Source organism: Drosophila melanogaster, chromosome 2L, assembly GCF_000001215.4.
Source record: "Drosophila melanogaster chromosome 2L".
Taxonomy (NCBI): domain Eukaryota; kingdom Metazoa; phylum Arthropoda; class Insecta; order Diptera; family Drosophilidae; genus Drosophila; species Drosophila melanogaster.
The window spans coordinates 13,676,209-13,696,209 of record NT_033779.5 but is presented as its reverse complement, the minus strand read 5'-3'; the positions used below and the strand labels follow the sequence as shown (position 1 = coordinate 13,696,209).

General features: G+C 41.0%; 1 protein-coding gene across 2 annotated transcripts in view; it reads left to right on the top strand.

Annotated features, from left to right (window-relative positions):
* DIP-kappa (Dpr-interacting protein kappa) overlaps positions 1-19,350 on the top strand; it is a 40,461-nt gene extending 21,111 nt beyond the window's left edge. The window contains exons 3-13 of one of the 2 annotated variants that reach the window (NM_165049.2): positions 5,679-5,720; positions 5,921-6,126; positions 6,197-6,262; positions 6,326-6,365; positions 6,465-6,620; positions 6,726-6,854; positions 8,552-8,689; positions 11,662-11,826; positions 11,947-12,006; positions 13,001-13,087; positions 17,093-19,350. In NM_165049.2, coding sequence (NP_723828.1) covers positions 5,679-5,720; positions 5,921-6,126; positions 6,197-6,262; positions 6,326-6,365; positions 6,465-6,620; positions 6,726-6,854; positions 8,552-8,689; positions 11,662-11,826; positions 11,947-12,006; positions 13,001-13,087; positions 17,093-17,856 — 1,853 coding nt within the window. In that variant the 3' untranslated portion in view covers positions 17,857-19,350. The remainder of the gene's footprint in view (positions 1-5,678; positions 5,721-5,920; positions 6,127-6,196; positions 6,263-6,325; positions 6,366-6,464; positions 6,621-6,725; positions 6,855-8,551; positions 8,690-11,661; positions 11,827-11,946; positions 12,007-13,000; positions 13,088-17,092) is intronic. The other variant, NM_001298975.1, reaches the window with a different exon arrangement.
* Positions 19,351-20,001: the final 651 nt, after the last annotated feature.

Below are 20,001 nucleotides of genomic sequence, written 5' to 3'. Positions count from 1 at the left end.
GGCGCATTTTACATAATTTATTAAACAAAAGGCTCAACGGCAGAACAACAACACAGCGACAGGCGTAAGAGCAGCTGAGCGTTTTATTGCATGAGCGACGGCTAACAAGGCACTTGTGTGTGTATGTATTAATGCGGTGTGGTGTGCGGTGGGAGGGGGAAGGTGGATGGGATGGTGTGGCAAGTGTGTGCGAGCGGGGCAAGCGTGGCTTTTTACATAAATAATTTAGGTGTGAAGATTAAATCGTTGCGATATGGCTGAAATTGTTGACAACTTAATTTGTGAAGTGGTTTCTGCGGCCGGAAATGTTTGCCGCCCGGAAATTCACTTCGTGGCCTCTTCTGCGCGCCCAGAAGTATGCAACAAACAAACAATTTTAATGGCGAATCAAAAATGATCGAACACACTCGCCACTTGAGGCACGCAAGTGCACCGCCATCTCCGGAAGATAACACGGCGCATACGTAATCTGCCCGGATAAAGCGAGTAAGGCCAATTGAATTATTGAAAAATTATTCAGCTCGCAACGAAGGGAAGGGAATGGCAGGCATAAAGTGCATTTCTCGACGCGTGAGTGTGTGAAATATTGCCTGAATAATGCAGCAGACTCACAAGTCTGAATTCACTGCTGCCGCCTGTCGATTGCTGCACTTGACACAACTCGACATCTTCCCCCATTGCACCGCCTTTCCGCTTGCCTGGCTGCAGTTTAATTGCCGTCATCTGTTTGTTAATTGCTGCATAATTGTTTGAAATAAATTCACTTACGACTCGTTTCGCTCCGTTGTTCGCTCATTTCACTCCTTTTCGCTCCGTTCGCTCCTTTCGCCCAACTTTCGGTGGCAAGATGTCGCCAGTCGTCGAAGCGCTGACGTATGGAGCGTATGAGTAATGCACTGCACAGTGTCGGCCACTTTTGATGGTCATGCAATTTGCATGTCGTTTAATTTCCCGCTGTCACATCGCCCAGTTGAGTGAGTGCTTTTGAGCAGGAGAACTGAACTGAGTGAATGACAGCAGCATGTTTAATTCAAGAATTTGAGGACTTTGTTGCACCTGAAAACTCTCGATTCTTATTGAACTCAGAAAACTTCTGTTCAATATTGCACACACACGGATTAATGCTTTGAATCCCCTCTAATAATTAAACGGTCCCTTTAAGGCGTGCTCCTACCACTTTAAGTGAGCAAACCACAATTATAAACGCATAGTTTTACCTGCCCGTAATCCATTCAACTGCGTTTGTCACACTCATTTATTAAAACGTTAAGCGCAATTTAAGCGTAGCTGCTGTCAGGTGACTGAAGCAATGGCCAACACCTAAAGGACTCCCTCCTCAACCACTCTGCTGCAGCAGAGCCCTTGCCTTCCTGGAATATAAGTCGTAGGGGATGTTGGGAGATCCGTGGATCCGGATACCCACTCTGCTGGCTGGCATGTTTTATGTTTTCGCTCACTTTCCGACACATTTTCGCGCATATTTTGTTTTTATTTGCAGCACGCTTCAGGGGGGGGAGCGGGAAAAGCCGAGTGGAGCTGTTGCAGCTGCCAACGCCACTCCAGCTGGACCCTGATTCTCAGTCCTTTGCCTTCGCGTCGTTATGAATAATGAGTTTTCTTACTGCAGTGCAATCTTCGCACTTGCTCATGGACGACTCTCGATTTAATTAAAGTTCTTAATGAGTTTTTCGGATCGCGTCATCGATCAGGTTGAATCTAGAATTGAACCATTGTCTCGTCGGCGAACAAGGAACTCGTTACACAGACTAAGGATTTTGGCAGCTAGACACACAATAAGTATCCTCCTAACATGTGTACTTCGGCTTCACTTCGAGTTCATTTGTCTGCCAAGTTGGCGAAATGCACTTTTGCCGCATCCCCAGTTCGTTGTGCGGTCTCCTCTGTATTTTCTCTGAATATATAACAACATATATTGTCGGGTAGATATTTGCTTTGCATTCTTAGACACTTTTTCGTACACCTCCCCCCACAACTCGCTGCCCGCAAATTCACAGCATTCTGCCGCTTGGGTTTTCTGTGTCGGATTTTGTGGGAATCTGGTTGGTATTTCCTCTATGACAAAAAGTAAACAATTTGCACAAGGCATTCCATATGCTGCCAGCTATACTCGTAGTATGCATTCCTGATTAACAGTTGCTAACCTGTTGGGTTTGTCGAATAGTTTTTCTTTTATTTCACGCTAAGGAATATTGAAAAATGTGCAAAGAAATGCTGTTAAGCCGGATTTTTTGTTTAAAAAAAAAACATAAGCAATTTAGATTGGCTGTTTAGCAACCCACTTATCAGTCAGTTGAAATATTAACATAAGTATTTATGCTGACACCAAATATTTAAGCTCTGCTTACCTTTCTTGTCATATTAAATTACACATGTAGGCTCAAACGCCGTTGCAGTAATGTAATCGTCTCTAATGTGTAAGCAATTGGTAATCAAAATTTAATACAATCAACTAGTTTCGCATCTTAGGCTTTAAGGTAAATAGGCCCCAGATCCTTCGGTCATCTTATTAGGCCCACGCACACTCGCATTCACATTCACAGTTGGGTGTTGAGCGATAAAGGCGGCTCAGGAGGGTCTGAGTTGCCAGTTAATTGCATAATGAGCGAGAGCCGGCATTTAATCAGCTCGTTTGTCAACAAAGTGCAAGTATAATCAGTGTGTGGAACATTCTCACGGGTTGTGGTCTGGCAATAGAGCTCGGCGTAGAAGATTTCCTCGCCTTATCAATCCCTGAACTAATTACGTATACGCAATGTGATTATAAGCTCGCCGCTTGTTAGGCTGCTTCGGTGGCAAGGGAATGTACGAGTGGTTAAGTGGGTGCTTGTAATGGGCCGCCAAGAGTCCTTAGCCAGGGATATAAGCCACAATAATGACCCGCACAAGGAGCATCTGCGATACGAACCAAAAAGAATGTGCTCGTTGTCCAAATATTTGTTGACATATTGCGGATTTAAAATGATTTGTGGCTGCCAATCCCCGGGAATTAAACAAATACATTTGAATAATGGCAAGCAATCAGCAAACAAAACGCAAGACTGATTGCCTGCAATAAAAGTGGACCATAAAAAGCGATAACATCATATTTATAAGAGCCTTCCAGACCCACGTCTTTGCTATAGGCTCTCCCAAGGCGCCGGCAAGCGTTGAAAGCGATTATATGCGTAAATATAAAAATGGCAGAAAGACAAATAAACGACAATAAACGGCCGGCAGAAGTATTTCTCCAGTTTTCCCCCACCCCTCCATCCAAAGACATACCAAGCCAAATAAACGGAAAAAATGGCCAACAAAAAAGATGGGCCCATAAAAAAGGAAACGGAAGGAAAGCTCAGCAAAGACCTAAGCAGCTTACAGTGGGCAGAAAAATAATAACATGTGGTCACTAAAGTTTTTAAAGAAAACTCAATTCCAATTTCACTTGTAGTCAACAAATTCTATCACAATAATGAATACTAAGGTAAAGTAATTGAGGTTTGATAATAAACTGATTATGTGTAACCTAACTGCGAATGAAATTTTCGTGGATTTCTTAAATGGTACCTAAATTTTACTAGGATTTTTGCGATATTCAGCCACTGTATTCGCAGTTTATTTGCGGGCATTGTCGAAAATCGAGTAGGCGGCACGTCTTCGCAAAAGTTTTCTTTTGTGTGTGTCCTTTGTTTATGACGACCATTTGGTTTGCGGAGGCCGTCGAGATTAAGCCGGCGGATGGGAAGGTGGAATCTCCTTTCGGCCAGGCTAACCACCCATCGCCACAACCTGTAATCCGTCTTACCACTAAACCGTTCAATATCAGGAAAACAACTGCAGTGCATAATGGAAGCTCATACGTCAGAGTTTGCATTGTGATGCCATCACTTGCATTTCTTAAAGCGCAAATTTAAATTTAGCCTTGAATGTTGTTTTTCATAGAGTATACTCTTATATTGGAGAATTTAGAAAATAACGAACTATTACATTTTTGTAGAATTTATCACATGCAGATAACTACATTTGTGTTATTCTAGGGACTTTTCAAATTTTCTAGCTTGCGTAGAAATTCAGATTCTGAACCGAGTTTAAGCGCACAGGATGGGCTCATTGAAAGTGGCTGCCACTTTTCAGCTCGGACATTTCCCGATGCGTTTTGTTTGCACAAAGTTCAAAAGGCAGTTTAGGCTCCGGGAAAGGGAACCTGCCGCCGTCGAGCCTGACAAATTGAATGGTTGCCCGCGTTTGCACAAAGAGGCCAATGGGTGCAGGTGGACCCAGGACAAATAGAATCCGGACGCCGGATTGTGAATAGAGCTCTGGAGCTCCGACTGATTGACTGGCGTCCATGGGGCCACAGTACAGTGTCCAGAGTCGAGAATGGAAAGTCGAGGACTGTGTGCCACGTGAGCCATGTTGACACACAGGAGCTAAATAACAAATTAAAGGAAAAAAACATAATCACGAATGCAAAGGGTAAGCGCAGTCAAATGGGTTTCATTTTACATTGCCAAAATGCGAGAGAATAGCGGGTGCTGTGTCCTGCAGGATTGAGGCCAAAAGGAGTCAGGGACCAATCTCAGTGGCGATAAAAAGGTGCTCATTAAATAGCAAAGGAAAAGTGAAACAGCATTCGAATGGAAAGCGAAAAGCTGCAGAGTGCAACCTGTCATGCTCAACTATGAAAAAAACTTTTGCTATATAAGAATGAAAGCAGGAAAAAACGGCAGCTAAGCTGTACGAAAAACGTGCTAAAACGTAAATCAACAGCGAAAATCGTGTTGAGCATTTTTTCGTAGCTGAAAAGGCATAAACAGCAGCTGCTCCGGGGGAACTGAAGTTGAAAAGTGCCCGAGGAAAATTCAGATGGACGGGGTAAATGGGGAAATGGTGAAATCGGGGGCGGTAAGCCAATGGCCAGTGGCAGGAAACGGTAGCAGTTGTCCTGCTGGCAAAGGAAGACGGACTAAAGTGAACGTAATTCAATATGCGGCACCGTGTTAAAAGCTGTAAAAATGCTTAAGCGTTTTTCAATTTACCCGGTTTTATGTTACGGACATCGCTCGTCGAGCTCTTCAAGGCGAATGCGATTTGCTTTCGCTGCTGGCTCAAATTTCCCGAACTCATTTGTAAAGTGTCTGGCATAAAAATAAAAAAGGTTGAAGATGAATAGCCCAATATTTCCGATATTGCAAATAACAGTCGCAAACAAATTTGACTTCTCTGCCATCGGAACGAAAATGTGGAACGTAACATTACTAGTTTGCAGTTTGCTTCAAGTTTTTATTGGAAAATTTCCCTGCCAACACCTTTCGCCTTTTTTCGGCACAATTATTTCCTGCCATGCTCGAACAGTAAAAGTTTCCGCTGCCGCTGCGAAGAATGAGGAAAAAGTGCCAACGCAGCCAGAAACAATTAAACTTGAACTTTTGTCATAGAACGAGTGCAATAAATGAAACTAAAAACAAAAATCTGAAAGCGCAGCCGGAACTTCTGTCGTATCAGACTAAACACGACGACAGACACAATTTCCGTCCACGACCAAGTTTTTTGGATGGCCTGGCTAATTAATTTTTGTTTATTACCCCCTTTTGGGGTGGGCAGCCGAAATGTCGTTGCAGAAGTGAAATTAAATTAATTAAACGTCCTAACACTCTCCATTTCGTTTATTTCGCTTGCAGGAAAACACACGCGACTGGACACCCAGCAGACGGCACAGGAAGGTAATTAATACGCTCCCATTTCTTCTGTTTTTCGAGCGTCACAAGGGACGTATACGCAACGTGCCGCAATGCAGCGGACACAGGATGCTTGGAAAATGTCCGTCCTTTCTCTCTTTTGCCAGCGGCAAGGTCCCAGGGAATTGAAAAGGACTAAGTAAACAAAATAAACTATCTGTTTCAACCCGTGTTTATCCTTGCAGATTCCGACTTTCCGCGATTCGCGGAACCCATTGCCAATGTCACCGTTTCCGTGGGTCGAGATGCTCTAATGGCATGTGTGGTGGAGAACCTTAAGGGATACAAGGTGGCCTGGGTGCGGGTGGACACGCAGACGATCCTGTCCATTCACCACAACGTGATCTCGCAGAACAGCCGCATCAGCCTGACCTACAATGACCATCGATCGGTGGGTATTACTGCAAACTTAATAAGTTAAATTTAAGTTTAATTTGAAAAACAATATTTCCATTTTGCAGTGGTACTTACACATCAAGGAGGTTGAGGAGACGGATCGCGGTTGGTACATGTGCCAAGTGAACACGGTGAGCTCAAGTGGCCTAAGCTAGTTCGGGGAATCACCCATTTAATCTCTTCACTCCCTACAGGATCCCATGCGCTCCAGGAAGGGCTATTTGCAGGTGGTGGGTGAGTACGACAACTAATCCCTATCGCCGTCCACTGACCCCCAGTGTGACCCATTGGCCACGATAACACCCGCCTCGCTTTTTCCCCCCAACCATCCAGTTCCACCGATTATTGTCGAGGGCCTGACCAGCAACGATATGGTGGTGCGCGAGGGTCAGAACATCTCGCTGGTTTGCAAGGCACGTGGCTATCCGGAGCCCTACGTCATGTGGCGACGCGAGGACGGCGAGGAGATGCTAATTGGCGGGGAGCACGGTAAGCGACCCTATTTCGCCGCATTGCACTTTGGCCTCACCGGGTTCTTCTCTCCCTTCTTCCTTCTCTCTACAATCCCCAATCCCCAATTCCTGATCCCCACAGTTAACGTGGTCGACGGTGAGCTGCTGCACATCACCAAAGTGAGTCGCCTGCACATGGCCGCGTACCTGTGCGTCGCCTCCAACGGAGTCCCACCTTCGATTAGCAAACGGGTCCACCTTCGTGTGCAATGTGAGTAAATGTCAATTGGTTTGCTAACTCGCTAAAGAAGCGGAAAGTTGCAATTGGTAGTAGTGCGTCACTGGGTTTATCATTAAATAATTTCAGTAGAAATGTGGTAATATTAAAAGAAAGTGATATCGTTGTGTTTGGAGCATCTTAAGCAATAGATAAATACTATTCCATTACTTTAATATTATATCTTCCTATTGTGATAAATTGTGAAATTGTTAAGAAATCAGTATAATATGTGATGATCAATTTGTAACTTATTTTTTAAATTTATCAAGCTATTGCATCATGGTTTTTGTGTCTCCACTCCAAGTAACCAATTTCGTTATTTAAATGAGTGTGGTGTATCACGCTTTTTTTGTTCCGATTTTCTGGGCTTCGTAAAACGGAAACTGCAGAAATAACGTAAAATCCATTTTGAGCTTAACTCTTTTGCAATATTTATGCCACGTTGAGTAGGAAGGGGGTGGGGAAACTGGAAAGTGTGACGAACGCTGAATTCAATGCGTAAAATACACACAAAACAAGGCGGTGCAACACCCACTTCGGCGCCTCCATCCCCACTTGCATGTTGCCAATGCAGTTTTTGGGGCAATAACCGCAACGCGTCCTCAACATTGGCACACAAAGGGGCGATGGGCGATGGGCAGTGGGTGGAAATGCCCACGCACTTGGCCAAAATCGACCAAAAGCTGCAGTCACGTTAAATTAATTTACCTGTGAGAGCTTACCGTGTGTGCCGCACTGCCAGTGGCCGAAAATGCTAGAGATGGACAGCTTACGATGGGATTAATTAACTGGCCATACTTTACAAACAGATGAGTGGTGATTGTGGAAATGTACTCAAGTGGAGCAGGCTAAATGTAACTAGTATTGTTTGTTCGAATATGTGAATGACACACTCTAGGCTGCATCAAAATATTACCACTCATTGAAACTGAAAAATATACATATTTGAATTTATAAAGCATTTTTCCCCCCAGCTTCCCCATCTCTAGTCTCTCTGCTCTGATGCACTGCTCTCATTTCGCTTTGTTTGTGGGCGTTTGCTTGTTTGTTTGTTTGTCGGCAGGTGTTATTTTGTGCCCCCGTGATGTGTGCGTGGCCAAAATGCGTTCACCATTTGCAGAGCAACTCTCGTTGTTGTTGTTACTGCCTTGCCCACATCCAAGCCCATACCCATCCACGAATTTTCCCCTTCAGTATCAGCGATGGTGGCAAGCAAAGCTATTTACGCACACACACCCCGCCCAGATGAACGGCCGTGTTCCAGACACAATCACTCGCTCCCAGGCGCACTTTTAATGACTGAGTGCATTTTAATCCAAAAACAGTTTGTAAACTCACGTAAAATGGTATGCAAAATTCTCGGTAAAACTCGGATAGTGCCGTATAGCTGATGAAAGGTTCGTGACGCATCCGGCATGGGCATGGGTATGGACTCTGAAAAGGGCTATTCCATGGGGCTGCGGATGCTTGAAAAGATTATTGTGGATGGTAGTTGCATTTGATGGCATAATGGATTCAATTTAAAGATAATGGATGTGGATTACTTTCACGAGCATTAAGCTTGCAATCTAAGATTCTGTTTGAAATAATATCAAAACTGAAATGGGTATTAGATATAACTTTATAATTTGATAGTCAAGGGATTAAGCTAGTCTAACCAAGTAATAATACATTTTCCCCTTTAACAGTTCCGCCGATGCTATCCATACCCAATCAGCTGGAGGGAGCCTATCTGGGCCAAGATGTTATACTCGAGTGCCACACGGAGGCCTATCCAGCATCGATTAACTATTGGACCACGGAACGCGGAGATATGATCATATCGGGTAAGATAGGGCCGTGAATCGGTCTTCGGAAGCACTGCCTGTAAATAAGATCGTGTAAGGAAGGAACTTGTATTAACTGCAGGAAACCTGTGTAAATAAGCTTACAATGTAATTTTCAAGCATGCCAACCAACACCTCGGACTTCTTTACACGCTTAAGCCGGTTCCGCGCAAAATTGACATGGCAAAGGCCCGAAGGGAAAACAAAATGAAAACTTGGGAAAACCTCAGTTGAGCTGATCCCTTTTATTTCGCTTTTTCAGATGCAAGGGAATGCAAGCGAATGTTGAATGTTGTTGTTTTTTTTTTATTGTTTTACATGGAAGTTTTCGGCTTTCCGCGTCCAACGGTTCGCCATAAAATTCGTTGCCCATACGCACTGTGTGACAGGCTTAAAATGCACATTTACACACACTTGCACACATAAGGCAGCTACATTGTGGCATTTCGAACAGGACTGCCTTAAAGTGTCCCATCTTTATGGGATGACGTTTTAACAGTTTTCTCTTTGATTGACACCAGACAGTTTTCAGAAGAAGCCAAAATGTAGAGGGCAGTCAGAGATTGAACATGTGTCAGATAGAGCTGAGTAGAGATCCAAAACACTCACCCCATGCTGTGAGTATGAAGCGGGCTTAAAACTTCTTGACGCCTTGAAATCATCAAAATCAACTTTAAAAAACAATCAGGCTTTTCCATTGACTAGGAAAAGTTCAAAAATGAATATTTCGTTTTAAAGGTTCACAGAAACATGGCCTCCAACCATAAGTTTATATAAACAATCAATATGTCGGAAACGAAATTAATTAATCTCGCAGCTCCAAAAACTCAATCATGTTAAATACGGGAAAAAATGTAAAATTTGCTAAATTACATAATAACATATTTGGTGGATTGGAAATGAGCAATAAAATATACTGGCAAAATCGATACACAAGGCAAATTGAATAAAGGTAATGAAGGCGTCAGAAAATATTATTTTGTGGCGGAAATTATTTAAACTTAATCACATTTGCAGACACATTTGCATCTGTGCCAAAATACCAAAGGGAAATACAAACGCGCAACAGCATGAATTGAATGTCGGAACTCATGGCAGATTTGCTAAATTAAAATGGAATTTAAATGCTAGGGTTAGGAAAATTTCAAGGGTGATGTTAAATGAGGTTTTTTTTTTTTGGGATGATAGTTTTCCAATGAATATGTAGTTCTGTTGCCTTAGCGCTGAAATTCAATGCAAATCAACTTCAATGACTCACTGGTGGCAGCTCATATGCATAAAAATAGAGCTATATATGTATATAGACAAGCGTTTGATGAACTGTCATTTGGTTTCATTTTATGCTTAAATGTCACTTTGTTTGTTCGATAGGCATAGCCATGCCCAATTCAAAGGGAAATCTATGGCTAGGCTTTTGCTGTCCCAGGTAGGAAATAGCGACTCGGATATATGACATTTCATATGCACACACGCACAAGCGAAAAAACTAAGTCATTGCGAGCCAAGATACGAGATATGAAAGCCACGTTCATGATGTATGGCCAACAGCCACCAAAAGTTTGGGTAATAAATTTTAACCGCCTTTCCATTGGGTTCCATATAACTATCATGAATAGAGGTACTAAATGGGGTAGCTTGAAAAGATGGAAACGATACTCTTTATATACAATTCGAAATTAAAACGCAAAAAAAATGATTAGACTTTTCTTTTATGTGTAAAGAGTAATAAATACAAATATTTATACCTATTTTATTATAATTTTATATACTATCCATTTAAAAGCTCTTGTACTCAGCGGTAAATTGTATGCATTCTGATTTAAAGAATTTCGATTTCCAAGCATACATATATTTTTATGAGCTACCCTCGCTGAACTGTCCACAGCAGATGCCATATATCACAAACGTATCGTATAGAGCGCCAGTCTGCGGAACAAGCAATTCTACATTTAGTTCGAGAAACCGAAACTTTCCTTCGCTGCGGCTGGTATTAAAAGTATAAAGTTCCGGGAAAGACTTGGCAGGCAAAGGAAAAGAATTGCTGCCGCCGATGATTATGAGAAAAATTATATATTTGCGTGTCGGAGGGACTTACATGTGGGCCTACGTATGTATGTATAGTCGTAGTTGTGGCATGGCATATGCAGAGAGATGGGAGAAGTATCACAAAAGGTGACTGGGGCTATAAAAAGAAGTCGCAAGAGCGGGTCACATGCAAGTTGGGCGCTATGTGGAAAATTGTTTTTCCCCATTGTTTGGTGCTGACGAAAAAGAAAACAGGGGAAACTAAAGACATTTGTCACAGGAACCCAAGAACACACCATACAGAAACACACAAACACACACACACTTACACTCGCAAAGTGGCATAGACAAAGGAAAACATGACGTATGGATAACATGCGATATCGCCTTACAATGCGCCAAGCAATCAAAGTGAAATTAAGTTTATATATTTAATGCTACTTACTGCCAGCTACTTGTTCTCGTTTTCATAGCCGGGCCCCAAAAAGTAGGCAGCACAATACGAAATGAAACGAAACGAAATGGAACGAAATTAAAGCCGCAGACGGCAGCTGAACAAAAGTTTTTCTTTTAGATTTTCACTGATTAATGAGAAAAGTTTTAGTTAGCGATGCCAATGGAAATGGCTGAAGAACTGCGCCAGTTTTAATTACACACACACAATCACACATTCGGCAAAGAAGTGGGGTGTTGGTTTCTATATGAGGGGCTTGGTGTAATTAGTTGGAGTTCTCCGATTGAGAAAACGACTCACTTCACTGCACTTGGCCGGCAGTGAAAACAACAAAAACTACGCACACCCATTGCAGGTGACATTAATTAATTGATTTTTTTCCGCTTACACACACACTTGTTTTCCAACCATATCGCTATGGCTGGAAAATTGTCACTTAAAAGACCACCGCCGCTGACGACTGACGGTTTTCCCGCATTTCTCGCACTTTCAGACACCTCGCGAGCCGGCGATAAATACGAGACCACATCGACCGTCAGCGGTTACACAAAGTACATGAAGTTGAAAATCCGTGCCGTTGGACCCAACGATTTCGGCACATATCGCTGCGTGGCCAAGAATTCGCTTGGCGAAACGGATGGAAATATAAAACTGGACGGTAAGCGAAAATATTTCGCATCTATTTCATATTTGCCACATTGCAAGAGTTGCATAAAAACCACTTCAAATAATCTATACAGCGTACTTTTCTAATGAATATATCGTTTTTCGCTCACAGAAATGCCGACACCAACCACGGCCATCATTTCAGAAATGTCCTTGCTGAACCGCAGCTATGGTAAGACTTATTTTCTCTACTGACCATTAAGTGCATTTCACTTGTTAAAGTTTGCTGTACGCTTTAAAAGCAAACAATTGTGGCAAAAAAAAAAGTTAAATTCGCATCATGTGCAGTACACAGCCATTCGTTCAACTCCCTAATTGATTAAATTTCAACCATAAGCATCGCAGCATCATTTTTTTTGCTTGGTCATGAATTGTAGAGCAACATATAATGGGTTTTTAATTTTATGCACTGCAAAGCACAAAATCACAGTCAGCACAATGCATTAAATTGGTTCGAAAGGGTAGATAATCACGAATATCATAACAAAGGACATCATATTTTGTTTATTTTCATAAAAATCATACTGTGTGACAAAAATAGTAAAAGGGTTAGATTTTAAATTTTCAATGAGAAAAATCACTTAGCCTCGGCTCACAAACATCATAGATTTGCTAAGTGAAAGCGATAAGAGTCCTTAACATTGTGAAATTACAGTAATCAACGCGAATAGTCGAAAAACACAAGAACCAAGAACCATCGTGGAAAGCACACCACATAAGACCGCACCCCATCCTCATCCGTCCAACTCGTTTAAGCTCCATCAAGTCAAAAAGTTGCATGCGATTTCAGTTTTTGTTTTTGCTAGCCCCCTTTGTTGGCTGTTGTACGGCGTTTTAGCCGCTTCAAAGGTCTATTAAATGCAAATAGATGCAAAATTAAATAGAAATACCTTAGCATACAATTACCCATGGCATCTGTGTAAATATGTATTACTAAATTCTTTTTTATATGGTTTCCATTTCTCCCCTTTTCTTCGTTGTTTCCCAAAACCTTTCCTAATTTGAATATTTCTTTCATGTTATGCCCTTCTCCAACCAACAACAAAATGAACCGACAACAACCGACAACAACCGCGTTATCCCGATCTCTCCCTGAACTATATTGCACACTCCTCGACTGACGCTTGCTGCATAAAATTAAAAATGTGTAAAAAATATATATAAAGATGGCAAGAGACGTCATAGAAATAAATTTGACTCGGCTAACGCTCTGCCTGATTATGGGGTTGAGGAGTGGCGTGACGGAGCCCAAGGTAAGTACTATATCCACATCTCTATCTACATCCAGCCTTTCATCCGCTCCGAAAGACCCATCTCCAAGCATTCCCCCTCCCCCACTTTTTTCATGGCTATCTCTCCTTTAGTGGCATTTTATGGACCGTGCTGCATATTCAACTATATTTGCGCATTGCGAGGCCAAAGTTGCCCCTCGTGGTTGCCTTTTTTCTTTTATGGCATTTCTTTCATTTCAAGTGCGTCGCCGTGTGATCTCATAATTTTAATCTTTTCTCCTGGGTCCGAAAACTTGGACTGCACACAATATGGCCCAAGTGTTTAGCACAAACGTTGGAGATTAATTAAATTTCCCTACAGTTGGCCGCCGTGTTGTGCTATTTTCATTCATCCGCATTCCGTGGCAAATACAAATTGCACTTCTCTGCCGCTGCCGGAATCTTGGACTACTGTTGTAGTGCCATAAGCCATTGCATTGACGGAAAAAGCAATAAATGGGGCTTACGCCACAATAACTTTGGCAAACAAAGAACTTGAAATTTGCACAGAGAATGGCGGATGAAGACACAGACCAACTTTAAATGGCAATAAAGTCTTTTAGCTTTACTTGAAAAACAGGAACTATAAGAACATAAAGTACATCCGAAAAGGAATATCTACTTCTTTACTATTTCATTCAAATGTTGCCAATATAAATTGATTTTAAAGCCGGCTTTTGCATATGCACAGAATATAACCACATAACCACAAAAGTCATAATAATAGCACTTGTTAAACCAGAAAAACTAGATAAATACAATAAAATATTTCATTTTAGTTATTTGACCCTATAGTATTTTGTGGTTTGTTGATATATATGTTGACCTCCTTCGTTGCAAGTCAGATACATTTAGCAGCAATAAAAATGCCAACGGGCGACACCAGCAACACTGGCAAATGGAGGGGAGCAATAAAAACTAGCGACATTGTTGATTGACACTGACATTTTGGCCATGTCAACGACAAGGTTCATCTGGCTGGCCATCTATCTGGTATTTGCGAGCGTATGTTTTGAACGGAGGTGTGGACAGGACATGTGTCCACTTCCATTCGTTTTTATGGGCTATCAAATTTGGCGGCTAAACGCTTTCCGGATGTGATAGTTGATCTTCCAACCGCAGCAGACAGTTAAATTAGCCATAAACAATGACTTTGCAAATTTTCTGCTGTCTGCCTTTGGGCTGAATTAATCCTTTGCTGAATTGCCGGGCCAACGACCGACTGATATTATTATTCTGGTTTCCTATTTTCGGGCATATTTCTGACTGTGCTTATTGCATTTAAAATGCAATTATTTAAGGCACGCGTCCGTAAAATGCCGTTCAACCGATTGCACTAATGAACTGAAGCCCAAACCGCTTCAGAGGGGGCGTGGCAGACCCCCCCAGCCCTTTTTGGCTACACAGAGGCATTCTGGCTCCAAAGGCATTCGAGCATTGCAAGAGCCCCCAAAAAGGGGGGGAGAAAAGAGAAGAATGCAAAAATCCAGATAAAATGTCTGTTCATTATGGCAGAGTCTACGGATGGAAGGGGGAAACCAGGCGAAAGGATATCTCCCTAGTGCGAGAAGTGGGGAGAGCACTCCTGTTCGGGCGCCATTGATTCAACATGGGAGTTTGGGTGCTCCAAGAGTCTGGGAAAACTCAATGAAGACGCTTGAACAGGAGATGCTGAGTTCAAGAAGCATTAAGAGAATAGGAAACGGTGGGTTTAAGTTACTAGGTAGATTATAATTGAAAATAATTTATTATTTACTATTTATGATATCATAAGTGTTTTTTCGTTTTTATGATATTTATGAAATAAAAGCAAAGGTTAGAGTGAAATCATTTTAAATATTAATTCTTTATTAAGACATTACCAAACTGGAATTTAATATATATTTGTTGATGAAATAAAATGAAATGTAGATATAAGCAGATTTATATATTGATAGAAATATATTAAATGTGAATCTGCATATACATATTACTCAAGATAAAAAACTATTTAAGCTGATATATGAAATCTATCCCACCAATAGCACAAAAGCTTGTTCTTCGTTTTTAGTAAAACCTTTGCCACTTTTCATTGTTCGTTTGGATATATGGGTATTTAGTAAAAACTAGCAATGCCGAAATAGTGTGGGTATTCTAAAAAATTTTTTTAACAAAGTTCAAACCAAACGACTGGCAAAAATGTGCCGCAAAATCGCATTGGGAAATGATTTTTGTTGATTGATTGCCGATTGGCAGTTCCGACGTTGATTTCTCCGCTCCGCGGCTTATAAATAAAATATCACAAAAGGTATGCGGGGACTAAGCCAAAAGGCAGAAAAAAAGGATGCGACAAAACAAAGAGGAAAACCAGGCCAAAACGGAAATATTTATTGCCTCACATCAAATGAAATATGCCATCAAAATTGTCTGCCTGTCGGGCTGACACCTTTTCGCCGTGCTCTCAATCAACCGTAAATGCGGGCATTGACTGTCTGCTACCTCGGGATTTCCCAACCCACCGCAATCTATACACCACTGACATCAGTCGAATGCCTGAGGGCATATGTGGCACGTTTAAGGTTTACCTTTAAGCAGGCAGTCAAAGGTAAACAATCGGTGTGATGCTGGATGTCATATGTGGGTCGGATCGTGGGGGATTTCCGCTCGCAAAACTTTTGAAGTTAGTTTAGCAGTTGGAATCGAAATTACAATGCTCTCATTGCTCACTTAACATAACGATTGTTAAGAATTTCGCAAAAGAAAACCTTCTTTCATTAGAATCCTATTTCCCAAAGCTTTATATCAAAGCTTTTTGTAGACAATTCAATTTCGCATTTGGCCTGCCAACCCATACCCATCCATCACTTTATATTTATGACTCCGACTGTTGTTGTGGCAATAGCCTCATGCCGCACAGTCAACAAACCATTCAGAGTCAAGAGAATGCGCTCTTAAAGCCCACTTTGTGGTTATTTATGGGGTCAGTCGACGAAAAGTCGAACGCCAAAGATTAAAAGCAGATAAAATATATTTAATAGCCCCGCAGGTCCTGCCCCATCAACTTTCCCATGGCAGTGGGCCGCAATGGACGAATTGTACACAAAAGGGGTGAAAATAAAGTGGAATAATGATGGATGGCTGCAATTAAGAAATGATTTTTTAGTTCGAACTCATTATTACTTTGCAAACCAGCTCCGATTTCGACTCTCATTTTTCGTGTGCTCTCAACCACTGTTCCCCATCCATATAGTACATTCCATATATATATAGCGATATATCCGGCATTGACGTGCGGTCAACAAAGTGCGTTCAATGACGTGCATAAAAACCAACAGCAGCAGAAAACGCCACAAAGACACTCAATCAGCCGGAGACAGTGGGTGGTCAATTGAGACAGGGCAGACAAGGAACGTTGAAATATGGCCAAGTAATCGCTGTCCGAATGTCTTGGAGTTGTAAAGAAGTACAATGACGCTATAAAATGGCGAAATGTGCTGGTAAATATGTGTAAATAAAGAAAAAAAACTCTGAATGGGACAACTGTAAGAGGTCAAGAAGCTGAGTGAAGTCCTAAGTGAAGTGAATACAAATTCATTTCTTAGAGTTGGCGCCCAAACGAAGTTATAAGCAAGTTTCATAATTTTTCAACCCTTAAAAGCCAGCAAATTCAACTTTATATAACCAAGCTATGGATGATTTCAGTCAGTAACGATTTAACCAGCAAAGTTACTCTCGTACACACCCATCGAACTATTAAGTGCACAGCACACTTTCCGGCAGGGAAGAGCAATTTACTTTAATGCCACCCAAAATCCATGTCCCCACTTGATGGCACATTCCACCAATGCCAATATCCGCTCGACCTGACCCAAAACCAGACCCCATGATGATAATTTATCCAGTGCCAATTTGGTATTCGCCGAACGCACAGAATAAATGAAAACATAAACCCCACTAACCAAAAAACTGATTACTACATGCTTTCCCACTCGCTCTTTTCACCCGCAGGCAACAATGCTGGAAACAATGGCGATAACAATCAAACGCCCGTGCGTAATCCGCCCGGAGCATTCCACAATTCTGCAGGCTCACTGGCGCAGCATAATCTACTTGCTAAAATAATGCTCGGCATTAAAACGCAATCATTTGGGATTTTCAAACGTTTATCGAGCTCTTTGCCGCTGGCGGCGGGACAGAGCTTTCTCTGGCTGTCGACGTTATCGCTGGTCTCAGCCCCAAGTCGGTGGCGTATGAGTAATGTGGAAAATCGGCCGAACTCACCGGAGACCGTTGTCAACAACGATACCGCCGCCGAATGCTGGGAGACCAGAAGCCATTGCGTGAGCGAAAGCAACAACAACAACAACAGTCGCATTACCCAACGCCCACCGATGTGGGCGCGGCATTTGCGCATATTTCACATTGCTCATACGCCGTGTGGCGCGTCAACGCAATACCAACGCCTATGCGAACGCCAATGGCAATGGCAAAGGCTGTGGCAGTGGCAATGTCAGTGGAAGTGGCAACATCAATGGCAGTGGCCAATGCTCATTTGCATAGTTATATTGGCTGGCTGTTTTGTTCGGTGGCTGCCAATGTTGCTGCATTTTATCGGCCGGCACATCGGAACATTTTCTATTAGCGCGACGCATAGGCAACATTTAATGTGCACATTTTGGGACAACCGTGGTAATAAGGTTGTCGCCAAAAATACCACCCCAGCCAGGCCAAGTACTTTCGAAATGCTCTGCTCCCGGATGTTTTCAAGATGAAATCAAATAATTGCAAAGGCAAAAAGAAACTCATTTAGGGCACAAGCAGCTTGAAGAATGAAATCAAACCTTGGCCAGGCGAGGACCAGGATAACGAGGACGAAGTGGGACGTGCGAGTGGTCCATACAACTGCAGTGGTTGAAAATCAGATATAGATATGTTTATACTAGAGCGTAAAATGAAAATCATGTTAGGGACGAGCTGGCCAGAAGTGACAGCTGAAGTGCAGCAAATAATGATAGCTACATCCGACATTCGGCAACGGATGGGGCTTTAGAACTAATCGGAAGTCTAAGAAAATTTAATGTACCTATTCCTTTAATGAATGTATTAAAAAATATATATTTTATTACAAAAATTATATTCAAAGCATTTCATGTTTTTTATGGTTTTATATAAATAAAGTTATATGACTAAACGAGAAGCCATACATGTTCATTTCATTTCTTACAATTACTTTTCAAAACAATTAGAGATCGTTATGGTTTTTGTTCACAACACACAGGAAAGTAAAAATGTTTCATTATGTATAAACCAATTAAAAGAAAATTAATTAATTAAATCGCCAGAAAAATTAAATACTGGAATGACAAAAAAAAACGGAAATACGGTTAATCAAATTTGCATTTATATGAAAGTATTTACGCATACTCATACATAGCGAATTTACATAGTAAATTTAGCAGAATTATAAAAAAAAATAAAAATTAAACAAAAAATTGTGAACCAATAGCTAAAACAAAAAAGTGTTGTATTAAGTAATTTATTGGATTAAGTGCTGACACTTAACAGACAAATGAAATTGTTTTAGCAATTTTGTGAAGCTGTTAACAATACGCTTATTCAATTAATTTGGGTTGCATTGCATCTAATATGTTTAACTTTATGAGCAAATAGAGCATGTAATAAATATAAAGCTCAATGAATACGAAATTAACCTTAATTTTATTTATTTTGTTGTAGAGATTAATTAATTGTAAATATTTCAATGGTGCAAGGCAAGAGTATTAAATAAACCCATTGAAACTTCGCTGTATATATAAAGAAAGCTATATGTGCTACTAATACATATATTTCCATCTGAGGCTCATAGGGCTTACCTGACCCTATCTAAATAATTTAATAATTATTATAAATTGCGCTTAAGTTTTTATTGTAAATAATTATCTCATACTATCATATACAAGTTGAAATGAATGTTAACGCGTTAAATAAATAAAATATTTATCTTTAGATGTAGAACCGCAGAAGAAGCAAGCAAAATTTTGCAGTTGAAAATGATGATGATGAGAACTATTTAATTAAGCCTACTTAAGAAGCTCAGAATACTTAAATATAAAGTCGGAAAATTATACCTAACGTCTAAGTTAGTTATAACTTATTATATATGTATTGAGCTCTATATATGTGAATAAGTGGCATATCTATGTGACATATTTGTATGTAAATGTACGCAAAAGTTTACAGCAAAAATAAAGCCCAAAAACAAGCCCATCCAATGTTACTAAATTTTCTCCTTAAGGACAAAACAACATCCTGCATCGTATTTTCCAGGTCCTGAGTAACAGACAACCATGCAATTTTCCGCAAGTAACCAAGCAGAAGAACAATATAAAATGCAGTTGCTAAACACAGGGGTGGATTCAAAACGGATAAGGTATAACAAGTCAATTGATTTATATCACTATCTTGGTTTGGCTAGGATAAGATTTATACAGCTTGACATGATGCTAAATTATTGTATAATAACAATTTAAAAAGAGGAGCTGGCAATTAGTCCCCTCGTTGAAAAAGCCTAATTGCCCACATATGCAATATTTCAAGAAAAGAACAAAACCGAGTGAAGTATAATGGATAAAAGCAAAAGCAAGGCCACAATGGAAGAAAACGAGAGTAAATGCCTACACATACGTAGACTCTATTTGAATCCAGGCCAAACAGATTTTTCTCCCTTTTTTCGCTATTGTTGCAACTTGTTTATAGGAATTGTTGCAGCTTCCTCTGTTGAAATGTTACGGTTGCCATTGAAATTACTTGGTGTGGAAATGAGCGAAATTTCCAAGCAATTAGCAGAGGCTGAATGGAACATACCGAATAATCGATGCGTTCTCGTCATTTTCATATCTTTCACTAGCTTTGTGGCT